Source organism: Lepidochelys kempii, chromosome 16 (genome assembly GCF_965140285.1).
Source record: "Lepidochelys kempii isolate rLepKem1 chromosome 16, rLepKem1.hap1, whole genome shotgun sequence".
Classification (NCBI taxonomy): domain Eukaryota; kingdom Metazoa; phylum Chordata; order Testudines; family Cheloniidae; genus Lepidochelys; species Lepidochelys kempii.
This window is the reverse complement of record NC_136395.1, coordinates 28,609,835-28,626,809: the sequence shown is the minus strand read 5'-3', so window position 1 is coordinate 28,626,809 and position 16,975 is coordinate 28,609,835. Positions and strand designations below refer to the sequence as shown.

General features: G+C 39.8%; 1 protein-coding gene across 11 annotated transcripts; it reads right to left on the bottom strand.

Moving 5' to 3' along the window:
• Positions 1 to 4,396: 4,396 nt before the first annotated feature.
• ZBTB43 (zinc finger and BTB domain containing 43) lies at positions 4,397 to 16,245 on the bottom strand. Of its 11 annotated transcripts, none has more exons than XM_073313742.2 (4): positions 16,113 to 16,245; positions 10,308 to 11,540; positions 9,911 to 9,946; positions 4,399 to 7,571 (listed from the first exon to the last, which is right to left on the bottom strand). In XM_073313742.2, the coding sequence occupies exons 2-3, from the start codon at positions 11,515 to 11,517 to the stop codon at positions 9,927 to 9,929; spliced, it is 1,230 nt and encodes a 409-aa protein (XP_073169843.1). In that variant the 5' UTR covers positions 11,518 to 11,540; positions 16,113 to 16,245; the 3' UTR covers positions 4,399 to 7,571; positions 9,911 to 9,926. The 11 variants fall into 11 exon arrangements, 6 of the variants coding, with proteins under 6 accessions (XP_073169843.1, XP_073169845.1, XP_073169840.1 ...); XR_012155205.2 differs by having other exon boundaries at positions 4,400 to 7,100; positions 10,093 to 11,540; XM_073313744.2 differs by having other exon boundaries at positions 4,401 to 7,100.
• Between the last annotated feature and the right edge of the window lie 730 nt (positions 16,246 to 16,975).

Below are 16,975 nucleotides of genomic sequence, written 5' to 3'. Positions count from 1 at the left end.
AAGTGCAGGACCCTGCACTTATCCTTATTGAACCTCATCAGATTCCTTTTGGCCCAATCCTCCAATTTGTCTAGGTCCCTCTGTATCCTATCCCTGCCCTCCAGCATATCTACCACTCCTCCCAGTTTAGTATCATCCACAAATTTGCAGAGAGTGCAATCCACACCATCCTCCAGATCATTTATGAAGATATTGAACAAAACCGGCCCCAGGACCGACCCCTGGGGCATTCCACTTGACACCGGCTGCCAACTAGACATGGAGCCATTGATCACTACCCGTTGAGCCCGACAATCTAGCCAACTTTCTACCCACCTTATAGTGCATTCATCCAGCCCATACTTCTTTAACTTGCTGACAAGAATACTGTGGGAGACCGTGTCAAAAGCTTTGCTAAAGTCAAGAAACAATACATCCACTGCTTTCCCTTCATCCACAGAACCAGTAATCTCATCATAGAAGGCGATTAGATTAGTCAGGCATGACCTTCCCTTGGTGAATCCATGCTGACTGTTCCTGATCACTTTCCTCTCATATAAGTGCTTCAGGATTGATTCTTTGAGGACCTGCTCCATGATTTTTCCAGGGACTGAGGTGAGGCTGACTGGCCTGTAGTTCCCAGGATCCTCCTCCTTCCCTTTTTTAAAGATTGGCACTACATTAGCCTTTTTCCAGTCATCCGGGACTTCCCCCGTTCGCCACAAGTTTTCAAAGATAATGGCCAATGGCTCTGCAATCACAGCCGCCAATTCCTTTAGCACTCTCGGATGCAACTCATCCGGCCCCATGGACTTGTGCACGTCCAGCTTTTCTAAATAATCCCTAACCACCTCTTTCTCCACAGAGGGCTGGCCATCTACTCCCCATGTTGCCCAACAAACATCCATGTAGGAAAGGGACTTTCCAATTCCTCAGCTTTAGGATGGTTTTTATTTAGATAAATGAACTTCAGAGCTTAGTCATGATCCAAACAGATCCTAGATGATTGGAAATGAGGGAATAAGTGGCAGCCAGGTTAAAGCTATTCAGTTTTTAAAGCTCCTTGTTGTGGAAGTATCAAAACAGATTCCCCAGGTCCTAGAAAGGGGATGCTGTCTCCTTTCATACAGGGCTAAATCTTGGTCTTAATACCATCAATTGAAGTTTTTCCATGGACTCACATTAACTTCAATAGCTTATGTGGGGAAGCGCACCATGGCTACAAAGCAGCAATGGCGATTTCTATTGGCTGTACTGGACCCTATCAGTTTATAGGGAGCAGCATGAATTAGTCTCTTAAGAAACTGCTTATGCTTTGTATCAATTTTTAGAGCCCTGATATCCACAGATCATTTTTGCGGATCACACGCAGATACAAATTTTGTGTCCTCGCAAAGCTCTATCAATTTTGTGTAAACTGCAGTGGATTAAAATTCTTTTGCTTTCTTACTGTTAATTGTACATACTCTATTAAACTTCCTTTACTTAAAACAAAGATGATACGTGCTTAGTAAGTAGAAAAAAATTGCTTTGAGTCTGAAAATTCAAAGGGGGAAAGGGAGAAAGACTTCTCTCAAAAAACACTTTTTTTTTAACCATATTCCCCTTTTCACATGGAACGCCCTACCTGAACTGAACATAAATCCACTATCCATTCCTCAATCAAATTCTTCAGTTCAGTGTATGGGTGTGAGGTGGCAGTAGCTTGTAACGTACAGGAGGTCAGACTAAATCAGTGGTTCTCAACCAGCGGTATGCGTACCCCTGGGGGTATACAGATATCTTCCAGGGAGTACATCAATGCATTTAGATATTTGGCTAGTTTTACAAGAGGCTACATAAAAACACTAGCAAAGTCAGTTCAAACTAAAAGTTCATATAGACAATGACTTGTTTATACTGCTCTATGTACTATATGCTGAAATGGAAGAACAATATTTATATTCCATTTTACAGTTATATGGTAAAAATGAGAAAGTAAGCAATTTTTCCATAACAGTGTGCTGTGACACTTTTGTATTTTTATGTCTGATTTTGTAAGCAAGTAGTTTTTAAGTGAGGTGAAACTTGGAAGAATACAAGACAGATCAGAATTCTGAAAGGAGTACAGTAGTCTGGAAAGGTTAAGAGCCACTGGACTACATAATCTAGTGGTCCATTCTGGCCTTAAACCTGATGATTCAAAGACCAGCAATTAGCAAATTAACAATGCCTAGATTAAGGAGAAGATGATAGTTGATTCTTATTTTATGTATTTATAAAAACAAAATACCAAATGTTATAAGGCTTATATACTCTTGTATCTTTCTCTCCTGCACCCCGCCCTTTGGATATTGCAGGTCTTCTGAGAAGGTAAACTCTCTGGATGCAGGGACCAGCCCTGACCTCCTATTATTTGTACAATACACAGTTCATTAGGCAATACACAGGCACTACTGCAATATACAATATATAATACTACATAATCAGAAATAATTTAGAGGCAAAATAGTGTTTGGGTCTGTAACTTCCACTGAAATTAAAAAGTCACAAAACTAAAACCATGAACAGTTATTAGTATATGTAAGGGAATGTCTAGATTATATTTAATGGGTGCAAAAATAAAGTTGAATGAACTGCTATGTGTCACATGATTAAAGAAAAGTTGCTAAGCATGAAAAAGGAGCTGTGTGTGAATATTGATTTTTCTAGGGATTAGCTGAATGACCTGCTTTAAACTGAAGTAGGTCCAGTCTTTGTTTGGAAATCAAACATTCTTCCTGATCTGGAGCAACAAATGTCAGTTTTGATAGCTGAATGAAGGCCAAATGGATTGAAGCTGGGTAAATGATAGGTTTTCAATGGAAATACCTAAATTTGGATACAGGGGAAGGAGAAAAGATTAAATTCCATCCCTTACAATTGCAGTGTGAAATTACTGTCTTCCACAGTCACATAAAAAGAATTTGAATGATGTAAAGCTGCACTTGTATACTCACTTGAACATGATCTGTATTTGCACTCCTCCAGTTAGTGGGGTGCTTTAAGCATGGAAAAAAGAGACGAGAAACACTGTAGACATTACTGTCTTTAGTGTTTGAGAACCTTGGGATAGTCACTCAACCCCCTCATACATATTTAGAAACACTTGCCACAACGATGCATTGTTATACATGTTAAGACTAAACTAAGCCAAGTTTGAGACCTCATTGGCAGTTGGTCTATGCATTTTTAGGTTCTTCATTTAGAACTACTCAGTAGATCACAGGAATGAAATGCAAGGTACTCCAAAGCCCTTCATAGTACTACCCACCCTAATCAACCCAAGGGCCATTAAAATATTCCTCTTCCTGCTTTCTTTTATTTTTCCCTGTTCCTTTCATTCATCTCATTCTCTTTCTTCCTACAGATCCTTCCTTCTCTCCAAAACAACTCTTTACTATTCCTCCCATTGTGATGGTAGTCAGTGTCCCACTTACCACCAGGACTGGCACCCAAACCTACATTGCCTATAAAGCAACATATACTATGGTAAACTTCTCTGAAAACATTAATCAACCATTTAAGTGATGGGAGCAGTGTACAATTTTATTGAATGTTGAGTTTAATTAAATGCTTTTAGCAGTCTCCTGTTACAGGATTTTTTCACATTTTGCCCACCAGTATTGGTTATAAAAGCCTATTCGATAGAAGGCAATCCTTGCTTATATAAGGAATGGGGGTACAGGAGTAAGTAAAGGGCCTGTTCCTGAACTGCAAGGGGGAAGCCCTACAGCAGAAACAGGTATGGTTGTTCTCTGTTTGTGTTGGTCATGTGTGCAGGATGTATTGCAACCCATCATTGCTCACTACTAAGTAAACCACTTTTTGTAGGTAAATAAAATTTGCTGCAAGATGGAGTTAATCACCTGAGTTTAACTGATAATTATTAATTATTGTATTATTTTAGTAGAATTGAATTACATACTAGAGGCCACAAGCCCAGTGGACTCACATAGCACATTTCCCTTTATAGCTGGTAGTACCAAAAGCAATTATGAAGGCACACTGGAACCTTATCTAGAGTGGAAATTCTGTCAGCGACAACGGTGTTCCTTTTTATATGTTTGCAGACTGAGCATCTGTTCTATTCCTAAAGTTAATTTTGACGAGAATTACTGGTAGTTGTGCTTGTATGAAGAAAAGAATTGACACCACTTAAACTATGTGATTTAGTGATTTTTAGAAGTTGTTTGTGCAACATATTGTGCTAACTGGATACAGTACAATACACAGTTAAATTAAGGTAAATTGTGATAAACACAAACAGGAATGTTAAGAGAACTGAAAACCTTCATATTGCTATGATTTTTTTAAAAAGATAATCTGTAAATGAAGGTGTTTGGTAATGTGATTTTAGAAATATAAGATGGTACAACCATACACATCTAGAATACCAGTTTTAATAGACATCTTGGAACAAGTTAAAAGTAAATTCAACATTGGTCTCAATTAGCTTACTAGGAAGTTTATTTAAGAGAAACAGGTTTTATATAAAATTAAACATTACATATTTAGGAGCACAGGGGTGAAGTCAACCTGCAAATCTCCCCTTCAAGCTGCAATTTTTTTCCTTATTAAGGCCTAAATATTAAGTAATTGTGGCACACTAGAAATCAAGTTGCTTACAGCAGAACAGATGCTAGAATCTGAACAACTAGTTATTGCATGCTGTTTATCTATATGAAAAATGGTTAAGGTGCAATATGAGGAACCATTAGATCTACTTTGACCTCCTGTAATTAATACAGAACATAGAATTGAGTGTTCCAAAGGGTTTAAGAACTGCCAGTGGTACATAGGCTGATCTCCACTATATTGTGGCCCATATATCTTGATGCCTACGATAGTGGCTGGGGCCTTATATATAGTGGGATTTATATCAACCAATAAAATGCAAAGGGTTCTGTTTGCCTCTTGATGTGCAAGCATAGTTAACAGTGGCAACAAGATTGAATCCTACAGCAATTCCAGTCACTGAATTCCCAGAGTCTTCAAGACAGAAGACAAAAGTAGCTGTTAAATTACGAACATTTTATTCTTGCTACAGGTGTTAGAAACAGGTAACTGATGCTGATTTCTGGGACATTGACAGTCAAGTAGTTTAAGACTAGATCCCTAGCTCTCCCACTGCCAAGCCCAGATGTGGTATACAGTGGCCTTTCTAATGAAAGGAGAAAAAAAAAAAAGGAAGAATCAAGAATATGGATTATATTGGTTAAGCAGGCACAGGGCCCTCAGTTATATAGTTTACATGTTCATCAGCCTGAAGTGTATTTAGAAGAAAAAACTTATTAGGCAAAATTAGAAGGTAAACTTGATATGTCAATAAAGATGCATTACTAGGTGTACTTTTACTTATTTTATCATAATATGTAATGACTTTTTATTGTACTGGCTTCTTTTTGATGTACTGAAATTATGTTTGAGCTGTTATATTTCATGGCAATAGCTAAACACTATTAGAGCTAAACAGGCACTCATTTTGTTTACTTAGAATTAAAAAAGAAAAATTTACAAAGTTGACAGATAACATTTATTAAAACATGTTATACCAAAAAGAGCATGGATCTCTTCTATAAGAAGAAAGTATTAAACAGCAACATTAAATTAAGTAAAACCATGCTGTGCAATTAGGACAGCAATATTATATAGACAAAATTATCCAACCTTTGCAATACAGGCATAACATCTCACAAAGTATCAATAAGATATGCAACTTTACTATTATGAATGACATTTTGTTTATAATAAAAACTTTTGTATCTCACTTGCATAAACAGTTACATTTCTGGAAGAAAGATCCCTTGGAGAACAAAAAAGCAGCAGCAATTGACTTATGACACAGGCTTCAAGCAAAGTTATCAGAGTCTGATAATTTCATCACATTAAAAATATATTGGTTTTCCAGCATATCCCCTTGGGGCACAGACAGCTTAGAGCTTTTTAACTAAAAACTCTAACTACCCAGTTAAATATAATTAAATATAATCCTTTGCTGTTTTGAGAAAACTTTCAACTCTACTAAATAACGATGACAAACTAAATACAAAACTGCTGGCTCTCAGGATTCAAAGATGGGTTAGCTCTCTGGCATCAGCCCAATAATGTTCACTTTAGGTGGTCTGAAGGATGTCCATTCTTTCATGTCCAGAAGTACAGTGATGTCAAGTATGGACCTTATAATAAAAGACACTGAAATATGGCAATCTCAGAGCTCCCTCCTGGCCTCTGATGTGTGATATTTATCACAGTCTTAACAGGGAAGCTACAGCAGAGGAAAAATTGAGACCAAAGATCTTTCAGTAGTACCATCTAGGGTCTCTCTGCTTGTCCATTAAGCGATCAAGAATGGTTGCTACTTGAAACTGGGAAGGTGCTGCCTTTTATTTTTATTTTTTTTTAAATACTAGTGTGCAAAATGGGAATGCTAGTATATAAACCCAAAAAAGGAGAAAAACGACTCCTGACAGACAGATTCACAGCTCCTCTGAGAAAAGAAGTCAGGTACTTGTCACTGTGACTGCAGGAGACTGTACTTCAGAATTGCAATTGCTTAGATACCATGGGTAATGATGGTCTTAGAAACCTAGAGATGGAATTGGAAGGAATTTAACTTTAGTCTCCTTAGAGAGTTCTTATCACCAGCAGGCCATGCAGTGGACTCTCAGTAACACAAGATTCTGAAATTGTTACCACTTCTTATCTCTCTACAATGATCCAGGTATTTATAAAACATCCCCTCTGCAAATGTCTACTAGCAAAAAGAGGGGATATTTAAGGGAAGGATAAAAAATTAACAAAACCATGTTTTTAAATGGTCATCTAAAATTATAAAGCATAAGCATAAATGCATAACATTCACCTTAAAATATATATTAAGTGGATCCCTTGTTTGCCAGACCAGAATACATCTTTTATCCCTTACACAAGGCCATCCCAATAGTGGTGCTTATAGGCTCTGGAAGAAGCTGCATTCAGCCTTTCTTGTTTTAGTTAGCTAAGTGTGGATCATGTAGATTAATACCAAAAATCCAAGTGTCAAGGATTACGAATGTTAATGGAGTCATATATGCTGGATTTTCAACACAAAATGTCACAACCTATTGGGTGGAAACAGTATTAGATGTTAGAGTTACTATTCATAAAAAGTCATTAAAAGGATACACACACACCTACTACACCTGTATAAAACCTTTAAAGTGTCTCTTAGTAAATTTATTTTAAAGCTCTATTTCAAAGTTTTCTAAACATTACTCCTATCTGAAGTCAACTTTTAAAAGTCCCATATAAAAGTCATCTCAAGCCAGTAAATGAAAGGGGTTCACAGGCAGCTCTGTAGGGTGGTCTGGGTCTGATGGAAGTATACTTTGTTATTCGACCATAGGTTCTCAACCTGGGGTTTCCAACCACCCTCTCTTTTTTATGGCCAGATGGGTCCCCAAATCTTCTCTGTTGTCCTTTGGGGGTCACAGTATGGAAAAGAATGAGAGCCACTGTACTGGAACAATCTTGAAGAGAACAGGAGCATTATCTCCTCCAAATGGAACCATGGAAGTCACAAAAAGTACTCCCTGTATGTGGTAAGGAGGTGGGGAAATGGGGAAATGGAAAAAAAGGGCCAGTAAGTACAGGAACCCTCTCCCTACACTCATGTAAACACACAAGGAAATAACCTGCTACCATTATAAATTTCAATATTAAATAGTGAGTGTAAATGTGGAAAGAAACCATAGAAGGACTATATAATTTCTAAATGTAAAAAAATGTATAAAGATTTTTAAATACAAAGTGCTTTTATACATTGATCAGGTTACAGTGTTAGTGAACAGACAGATCCCTGTTTAGTTACCTTGAGTACATGGGTTAGACAGCAATTATCACCCCCACCCTGCTTTGATGTAGAGTTCAAGTAAGTGCTAAGAACAGGAACTCCTTAGTGCTGACCATTTGTATGTCCATTGCCAGCAATGGACTCATTTTCTGTACTCAAAATTCTGTATGAAAAATATCTGAAGAATTGATAGAGTAAAATTTGAGAGCCTTTAAAAAACCCATTTTTACTTAAGTTTAAATAATATGCCAAAGAGTTGCAGTAATAATAGCCCATCAAGTAACGAAGCTCACCTTTGTGTCAGACATTCATGTTCAGGATACAGTTAGGTTAGATGTTAAAATATTTTTTTAATTGGGCTGTTAAGCAGATAAAGAAGAAAAACAGCTAAAGGGGAAATTACTAGTTTGTGTGTGTGGCTTTAACATAATGGGTCATGTTGTATTTTAGTTCCATGAATCTGGATGCAACTTGGGGCCAGTCATGCTTGGTAGCTATTTGGTCCTGGCTAACTATTTTGTTACAAGTTACCAGTGCTGGAAGAGGGCTACATGTATGTAGACTCACCTCTTCTGATTGTGAGCCCAGTGTATGCTAAGGAGGCTTTTTCATTCTTACACCAGGTAATAAACTACATCATAAGGTTAACTGCTTCTGAGTAGGAATGCAAAGGCTTTCAACCATTTTGAGCTGCCTTCTTCAACCCCTATCTTATCTCCACCTTCACAACTGGTGCATTCCCTGGAGCCTGGATGGATGTCAAAATCTCCCAAAACTACGACACTGCTCCATCTGCTAGAGCATGAGTCCAGTGTATAATATATCCTCCTCATAGCGCAAGAGTGCCACCTTCCCACAACTAAGAATCCAGAATTGCTCACGAACCTGAAACTTGTGCATGGCACCATGTCCCACTGTATAATTAAAAGGGATCCAACTAGGGTAATTTAAATTGTTTGTCAGCAAGGGCCTTCATTTGGAGAGAAAACAGCTCTGACCTGCTTGTGTCTCTGAATGTGATCAGAGTCACAGTAATTGACAATCAAGAACATGTATTATGGACCCCACTGTTCAAACAGTAGAGGATTAAATATTTAAATGACAGTTTATCAATGACTAATAAGAACTTCCTGAAGCAAGTCTCTAGCTCTAGTTTTAGTACCAAAAAAACCCAAGTCTGTACTGTACAGTGAGTTTGGTACTTGCTACTGCAGTAAGCCATGAAAATCTGAAACTTGAGCTATAGGTTAAAGGCTTTATTGAGTGTCGGAATAATACCAACTATGCACTTAAAAAAATAAAAACATTTTGATAAAATGCCCTCTTGCTACACACACACTTCTACAAGCTCTCTTACGATGTGGCAGCCAAGGTTGAAAGACAGCCCAACCGAATTTACCATCATACACTGCAGGGGTACAAACAAATGAAGTTTTAATGTAACTGTCTCTTAAATTTATGCAGCACACATCATGATATATCCAAGTGCTTTACAAAAACGAACAAATAGAACTAGGCCCAGTAATGAGACAGAACCAGACACTCTACCAGAGAAAAATATGAGTAAACAAACAAGTAAAGGAAGGCTTGACTCAAAAAGTGGCTTTTCACTAAAAACTATAGCTATCTGAAGGCTCCTTAACGACCCATGTTAAGTAAGTTGGTGACATCTGTTCAGTTCCCTGCTGACAGCCAGTTCTATATAACTAAAATCCTTTATTCATTTATTAAAACAAAAACACCTGAATCCTGTAATTTCTACACATAGTTAACCTATGCAACCTTGTGCTACTGTTACCCTTATTGCCACCTTCCCATGCATAAAGTTAAGCACAGGAATAAGTGTTTGCAGGATTGAAGCTTTAAGATTGTGGGGTTTGGGTCTGGAACTTACAGTATGTTTATTTAACTCTTAGCACAATGTAGCCTTCATCACAGCCCTTGAGCACTACTGTGAAACAAATAATAAATAACAGCAATAATATATAACAAAAAAAATCACCACAATTGGCCTCATTAGTTACAGTCTCAGCAGAGGGTCCTATGAATAAGCCATGGAGATTTGAACTTCCCTCTCACCTCTAAAGGAGTCCCATCAGGGCAGGGTTGAAGCACCTGCAGTGGAGACAGTAGATGGACAAAAATTTGGTCTGCTCACAGCTGTATCAGCAACATCCTTAGAACTTTGAAAAAACCAAAACCTTAAATTTTACAATAGCAAGTACCAGACAATATTTGCATAATTAGTTTATTTTGCTTACTCTGCTAAACAATTATAAGTCTTATGTTTAGTTCATCTCAGTAGTATTCTGCTCAGCTTTGGAGGCTTGGTATGACTTAGTACAAGAAGTTACATGCCGATGAAAACTGTCCCTCCACATAAATCTTTTCCCACAGATATTACACTCGTAAGGTTTTATGCCTGTGTGGATTTTCATATGGCCGACAAGATGATGTTTCATTTTGAATTTCTTACCGCAGACACCACAACCATAAGGCCGAAGACCCAGGTGCATGCTCATGTGCCGATCCCTCTGACTCTTGTGTGTAAAGCTTTTACCACACTGACAAGGATATAGTTTGTCATTAGGTGAGAATCCAGAGAGGGTGGTTTCTTCTTTAATTCCTGTAGTCATTTCAATGCTCTCACCATACCCTGCTGCTATCATAACATCTTGTCTGTGAACATTTAGATTTCCATCTGCCCTTTCACCAGAAAATTCTTCCATAGAAGAGCCATAGAAATCAACTTGCTCATCGTAGTTATTTTCATCAGCCTGTTCATCAAATTCTGCCTCCATCTTTTTGTCACTTACATGAAAGTCTTCAACTCCTGAAGACTGGATAGAATGCTCTGTCTGAATGACATTCATGGATTCAGACACCTGGTGCTCATCATAAGTATGTGCATCTACACCTTCACAGTCCTGTTCAAATCTTTCTGGTTTCACATGGATCCAGCGCTTGTGTGACATGATGCTGGGTTTGCTATAGATAGGCCTTGTATACTGACACTCTGCACTGTCGCTGGCTCCCTCTTCGCCATCCTGACTTGTCATTCCTGTGCTGAGTCTGTCATGTTCTGCTGAAGAATTACTGGGAAGGTACTCATGTTCTGTTAGCTGCGATGACAGCTCATCTTTAGAGCTTTCTTCTTCATTTTCACCATCCCTTAGCTCCTGCACTTTGTGGAAGTCTGGCTGTCCTCCAGAGCCCAGCTCAAATGTTTCAACAAGCCCATTATAGCTACTGCTGCTTGGGGACTGATGATCACTGCTATGATTCATCTTCTGACAGAGAACTGTTGGGTTCCCTTCTAACACTTCAGTGCATTTGTCTACTACGTGCCACATCTGAAGGAAACTTGCTGCTGTCAGATAACTGACAATTTCTGGAGCAGGCATCACCAACCGTCCTGTATAAGTAGACAGAAGGATGTTCTCAAACACTCTTGGATTCATCACATCTGGAAGGACTATTCGCCTGCTATTTTTCAGGAGCACTTGGTCACAGAAGTAAGGTGAGCTGGCTGCAAGGACAGCTTTATGGGCTCTGAACAGATGGCCCTGAACTACAATGGAAACATCACATAACTGTCCCTGCTGGCGCTGCTGGTTCAACTTCTGCAAAATGGTGCTAGAAAAATCAGGAAATTCCACTCGAAAAGAGTTTGTCCCAGACTCCATTTCATTACAAATCTAGTGTTGTGCTGCAAGAGAGAGGAAAATATAACCAGTTTCAACATAACTAAGCAGCATTTATGATGAGACTAAGTTTGCTCATTCCACTCTCTTATCTTCAAGTCTTTCCTCTTTTTAGAAAGGGACACTTAAGTGGGCTGACATGTTTCAGATAAGTGGGTTTACTTACCCAAAGAAACAAAACTTTTAGGAACCCCCACAGTTGCCAGGCTGTTTCTACCTTTTCTATTCCCCTTAGTCTTTCGATTTTAAAAATGTTCTACAAGATCACAAACTGCTACACCATCTGTGCACAAACATGAAGGTTGGACATCTAAGCTATATTGTGTATTCTGTACAGCTAGTTATTCTATGGGGATGGGGTTACTCATGCACATGGTTAGGAGGGTCAAGAGTAAAAAAAAAAAGTAGTTATTTTGATGAGATTACAGCAGTAGGGTTGCTTGCATTTCTTATTAACTAATTCCACAATGTCCCAAAGTTTCTCATGTGGGAGAAATCAATTCTGTTTTCCAACTGCCAGCCAAATCATCTCCTCAAACTTTTCTTTAAGAGCACACTGGCCCCTTTTAAGAAAGGAATTCACTCTAAGTTATTTATATATGTTATTTCATACTTCAATATGACAAGTCACATATATTGCAAGAAAGTGATTGTCAGAGTCCTAAATAGAGCAGAGTTAATGACCTTTATTATGAACAATATTTTTCTGCCCCTCATTTTTTAAAAGGAGAAAGAAGTAGATGTTGCTAGTGGGGAGCTGAGAGATCCTTACAGTGACACAAATTTTGATCTTTTTCAAATGTTACTTTATAGCAAAACCCCTTGATTTAGCACCTTTTAAAGTAAGTGTTTTTCTTGCTTAAACTGGAACCTAACAAGACTAAACTCTTCAAAGAAACTGAAGGTTATTAAGGGTCTCAAATAGTTCAGCTGTTTAGTTACAAAAGGAAGAGAAGTACCTGGGCTCAAAGTCTGTTACAAGATAGTAAAGAAACAGAGATGATTGATATTTTAAAGTTTTATTTAAAGTACCAAATTATAAGCAAAGACATAGGCCAACAGAGGTGTATAGTTACTGGGTTACAAATCCTTAACAGGAATTATGGAAACACCAAAATTTTTTTATATAATTGCATCTGAAATGCTAATGTGGTCAAAACCTATAGAAAGGCCAACTTTAACTTCCCATTTAGCTGTGTGGATACATTTGTAGATTACATAACTGAAAACTTTAAAAAGAGCACAAGCTTGAATCAGATGTGGTGTGGTCAGATGCTATTTGAGCTTCCAGAAGATTTTTTACATCAGCTACTTGAAAGAAAAACTATTATTTTTTATGATCAACAGAATGAAAGAAACTATTAGACTGTGACAGTCAATCACAGGAATACAGTTTTCACTGCATAGTATTCAGATTTTCTTCAAAGTATCTATCTTGTTGACATCTTTATCTCTTAGAACAAAGTTCTGACTTTCAAAAAAGTGCCTTCTAACGTTTAACAGAGATTGGATAAAAATCTAGGAAAGAAGCCCCAATTCACTCATTGAATCATAGAAACATAGAGCTGGAAGGGACCTTGAGAGGTCATCAAGTCCAGTCCCCTGCACTGAGGCAGGACCAAGTAAACCTAGTCCATCCCTGACAGATGTTTGTCCAACCTGTTCTTGAAAGCTTCCAAAAAAAATGGGGCTTCCACAATCTCCCTTGGAAACCTGTTCCAGAGATTGACTTCCCTTAAATTTAGAACATTTTCCCTAATATCTAACCTAAAACTGCCTTGCTGAAGATTAAGCTCATTCTTCTTATTACAAACAAGCACATGTATGCAAAATTTGACAGGTATCATTATTTCATTTAGGAGATGCTAAAGAAACAGCAACACTATTTGCATGCAACACACAGACTACACAAAGAGAATGGTGATGTAAGTCACCCATAACAATTAAAACAATAACTCATGATTATATAACCTCTTTCTGGTCATTTTGGAGGCAGAGATCCACTCTGCATTCAAAACAGAAGTTGCCAGAACTCCTCCATCCAAAATTTAATAAGGGGAAAGGAAAGATCTACATTAAGGCTAAAAATTAAAGCAGCATAATTGTTTTGCCTTTTTTTATTTAGTTAGAGGTCTTACCCACCCCACCGCCGCAAAAAAGTGTGACCCACTGAAGGTGAATAATCACAATATACTTATTTGCATTTGTGTGTAACTAATCAGCATTCCTCCTAACCTCACTACCATTTACAGGAGGTAAACAGACATGTATTGGAGTACTTGTGGCACCTTAGAGAATTGGTTAGTCTCACTTCTGAAGTGAGCTATAGCTCACGAAAGCTTATGCTCAAATAAATTGGTTAGTCTCTAAGGTGCCACAAGTACTCCTTTTCTTTTTGCGAATACAGACTAACACGGCTGTTACTCTGAGACGTGTATTGAATTGTCATAGGATCATTTTCAGTCACTCATGATGGGTGATCATTATCTGATATCAATTTGTCCAATAACTGATAGAAAGTGCCTGCCAGTCAAAATACTGAATGGCTGATTTCCTTTTAAACCATCAGATTATTAATAAAAGTATCAGATTTTAAAATCTGTTATTGGAAGGAAAGCTATTTCTGAGGTCTTACCAACCAGTTAATTGCCTTGCATCTGCTTCTAAGAGGGCTCTTTTGGGAAGTAGGAACCAGGTAACAGGTCTAATAGAGTCTGCATGTTTAATCTTCGTATTTACCAGTGGTCCTCATTTTCCCTCTTTCATTCCCTTCACTCTTTCCTACAGATATTGCTTCTCTTTTACAGGAGTGCAATCAGCTCTTATTAGGAAGATCACTTTCCTTATGCCTATGCTAGAGCTGCAGGCATCCCAGATAAAGAAAGAAACCCAGTCTCCTTACAAGAATTCCAGCCCATGCAGCCTATCATGACAGTACTGTCATGGATAAGTTATTTTCTGCTTTGCAGAAGCACACGACAAGGCTACCGAAGTGCAGCTCTTCAGTAACAACATAACAGGCAAGAGTCATTTTACTACACAATCTCTATTTAGTCATATGAATTTTTTGCATCTTACTATGAAAAATGCCATTATTTGGAAGAAGCAGACTGCCATTACCTCTTTTCCTGTATTTTTTAAGAACAACTTGTCTTCCATGATTATCCTACTATAAGAATTCTTATTCTTTATAACAAATGCTATGCTAAATGCATTTTTGAAAGACATTACTATGACTACCCTAAACTACCATCTTTCAACAAGCATACATCCTAATCCCATAAAGATGTACACAACAGAATACATGTGGGTTCAACGTGGTAACATTTCTAGAAGGGATCTGTTTTCTTGCTGTTGTATACAAAGTTTACCATTAAAAATAAAAGTGTTTACATAAAGGCAGTCAACTTAATCATACTGTAAACAAAATTTTCTTTACATATTATTAAGAAGTTAGATATGAAAAGTGAAAGTATTTTTAAAATGTTGTTTTCTTTTCACTATTTATTGTCTGTGTTTCCTTATTTTATTTCTTTCATCTGGGACAATGAAAGTCAATAAAATTTTTCCCGTTTTGTTTAAAGAGAGTTCCACACTCTTAGTACTAGGATGTTTGGGTTCAAGCATTGCAAGATAAAATATTATTAGAATAATATATTTTGGAAATAAATAGTTGGTCTTAAACTTTATAAAAGCTTGTTTTTACAAAATTTGGTACTTTATTATTAGTTATGCAGAGCATCTCAAGGCTCAAGCACATTAGCTGAACTACATGTATTAAGAGTTCATGCCCAGAAAAGTTTACAATCTAAAAAAGACAAAGGAACTATTATACCCATTTTACAGATAGAAAGTTGAAGTACAGAGAGATTAAATGACGTGCCCCAGGCTACTAAAGAAGTCTATAGCAGAGCCAGGCACGGAAGGAAGAATTTGCTTTTGTATATCCAAAGCAGAAGGCGCCTACGACCGGCGCCGCTCCTGAAGCACTGTCTAACTATGGAGTGAGTGAAGTGAGCTGTAGCTCACGAAAGCTCATGCTCAAATAAACTGGTTAGTCTCTAAGGTGCCACAAGTCCTCCTGTTCTTTTTGTCTAACTACATAACTTTGCGAAGCGTGCTGCAGAGCTTGACGCTCGGCTGCATTACTCCGCCCGCCTCCGGTGGCTACAGGATGCCCCACTGAGCTTCGAAGTGAACATCCCCCCGCGAGGCATCTGCCCCCTCAAGAGCCGTGGGCTGAGGGCTTTCACGGGGCTGCCCACCCCCAGGCTGCTGTGTGCCCGCCCCTGCCGGCCGCTGGGCGCCAGCGGGGCTGAACGGGGTGCGCCGGCGCCCACCGGAACACGGCGGCCCCGCCCCCGGCCGGGAGGGCCCCGCCCAGCGAGCGGCGCCGCGGGGGCTGAGGGGAGGCGCCGCTGTGGGACGGAGAGGGCCGGGGGGCCGGGCCCAGGCCGCGCCACGGGCAGTCAGACCCAGGCGGCGAAGCGATGAGACTCGGCCCCTCTCACCTCCCGCCGGAGCGAAGGGGGAGCCCGGGCGTCCCCCTCTGCGCCTCGATCCAGGCAGGGCCTCACCTGGGCGGCGGGGGTCTCTCACATGGCCGGTCCCGCTGCGGGGCCCCGATCGCTGCTGCTACCGCCGCCACTTCCCGGCCTCGGCCCGGCAGCGCGCGGAAGCGGTTCCCCCTGTGCGCGCTTCCGCTTCCGGGTCACGCGGCGCCGGAACTGTTCCACCGGCTCGGGCCGCGGGGGCGGGGCTAGACCCGGCTGCGAGCTCGAGCTGCGCCGTGCGCGCGCTGGCGGGCGCCTCTCCTAGCGGCCGTTTCCGTGACAAGGGTCGTAGCGGGCCCCACGTGTTCTAGGTACTCGACAAAGGGAGGCCGAGTCGGTCCCAGGCCTGAAGAGCTTCCGGCCCAAGCCGGGCTCGCCCGGCAGGGAAATCGCCGCACAGGGAGCTGCTCGAGCTCGCAGCGCAGGGCCCAGCGGCGGGAGAGGGACCGAGGTTCTGTAAATCCAGCCCTCTGGCCTCAATGGCTTCTTTGCCTGTCTGAGGAGCCTGTCTGTCTCTTACTAGAGCTCTTCGTTTGCTTGGCTTACAAAAGGAAATTGGATACAGACAATATTCACCCTGCAAAGACTGACAGATGCAGAGACGCCTGTGTAGCTTTAGGGACATAATTCGTGGAGGATTTGGCGGTTTTCTTCTAATCTTATAACCAGGACAGGAATAGAAGTCTTCCTGCTCATTTAGAATGGTTTAGATTGGAAGCTCTTCAGGGCAGAGATGTTGTTTCATTTGTTATGTAACGTATGTAAATTTACACCGCTGGAACATTATGGAGTAGACGGCTCACGGCCTTGATGCATCATCCTTTAACTTAGGGTGGTTTGAACTGATCGTTATGCTGTCCTCTGCCTGAATGTTCGACTTTACTCCT

Coding starts and splice junctions, on each gene's coding strand:
- ZBTB43 (XM_073313740.2), bottom strand. CDS start 11,517: ATGGAGTCTGGGACAAACTCTTTTCGAGTGGAATTTCCTGATTTTTCT.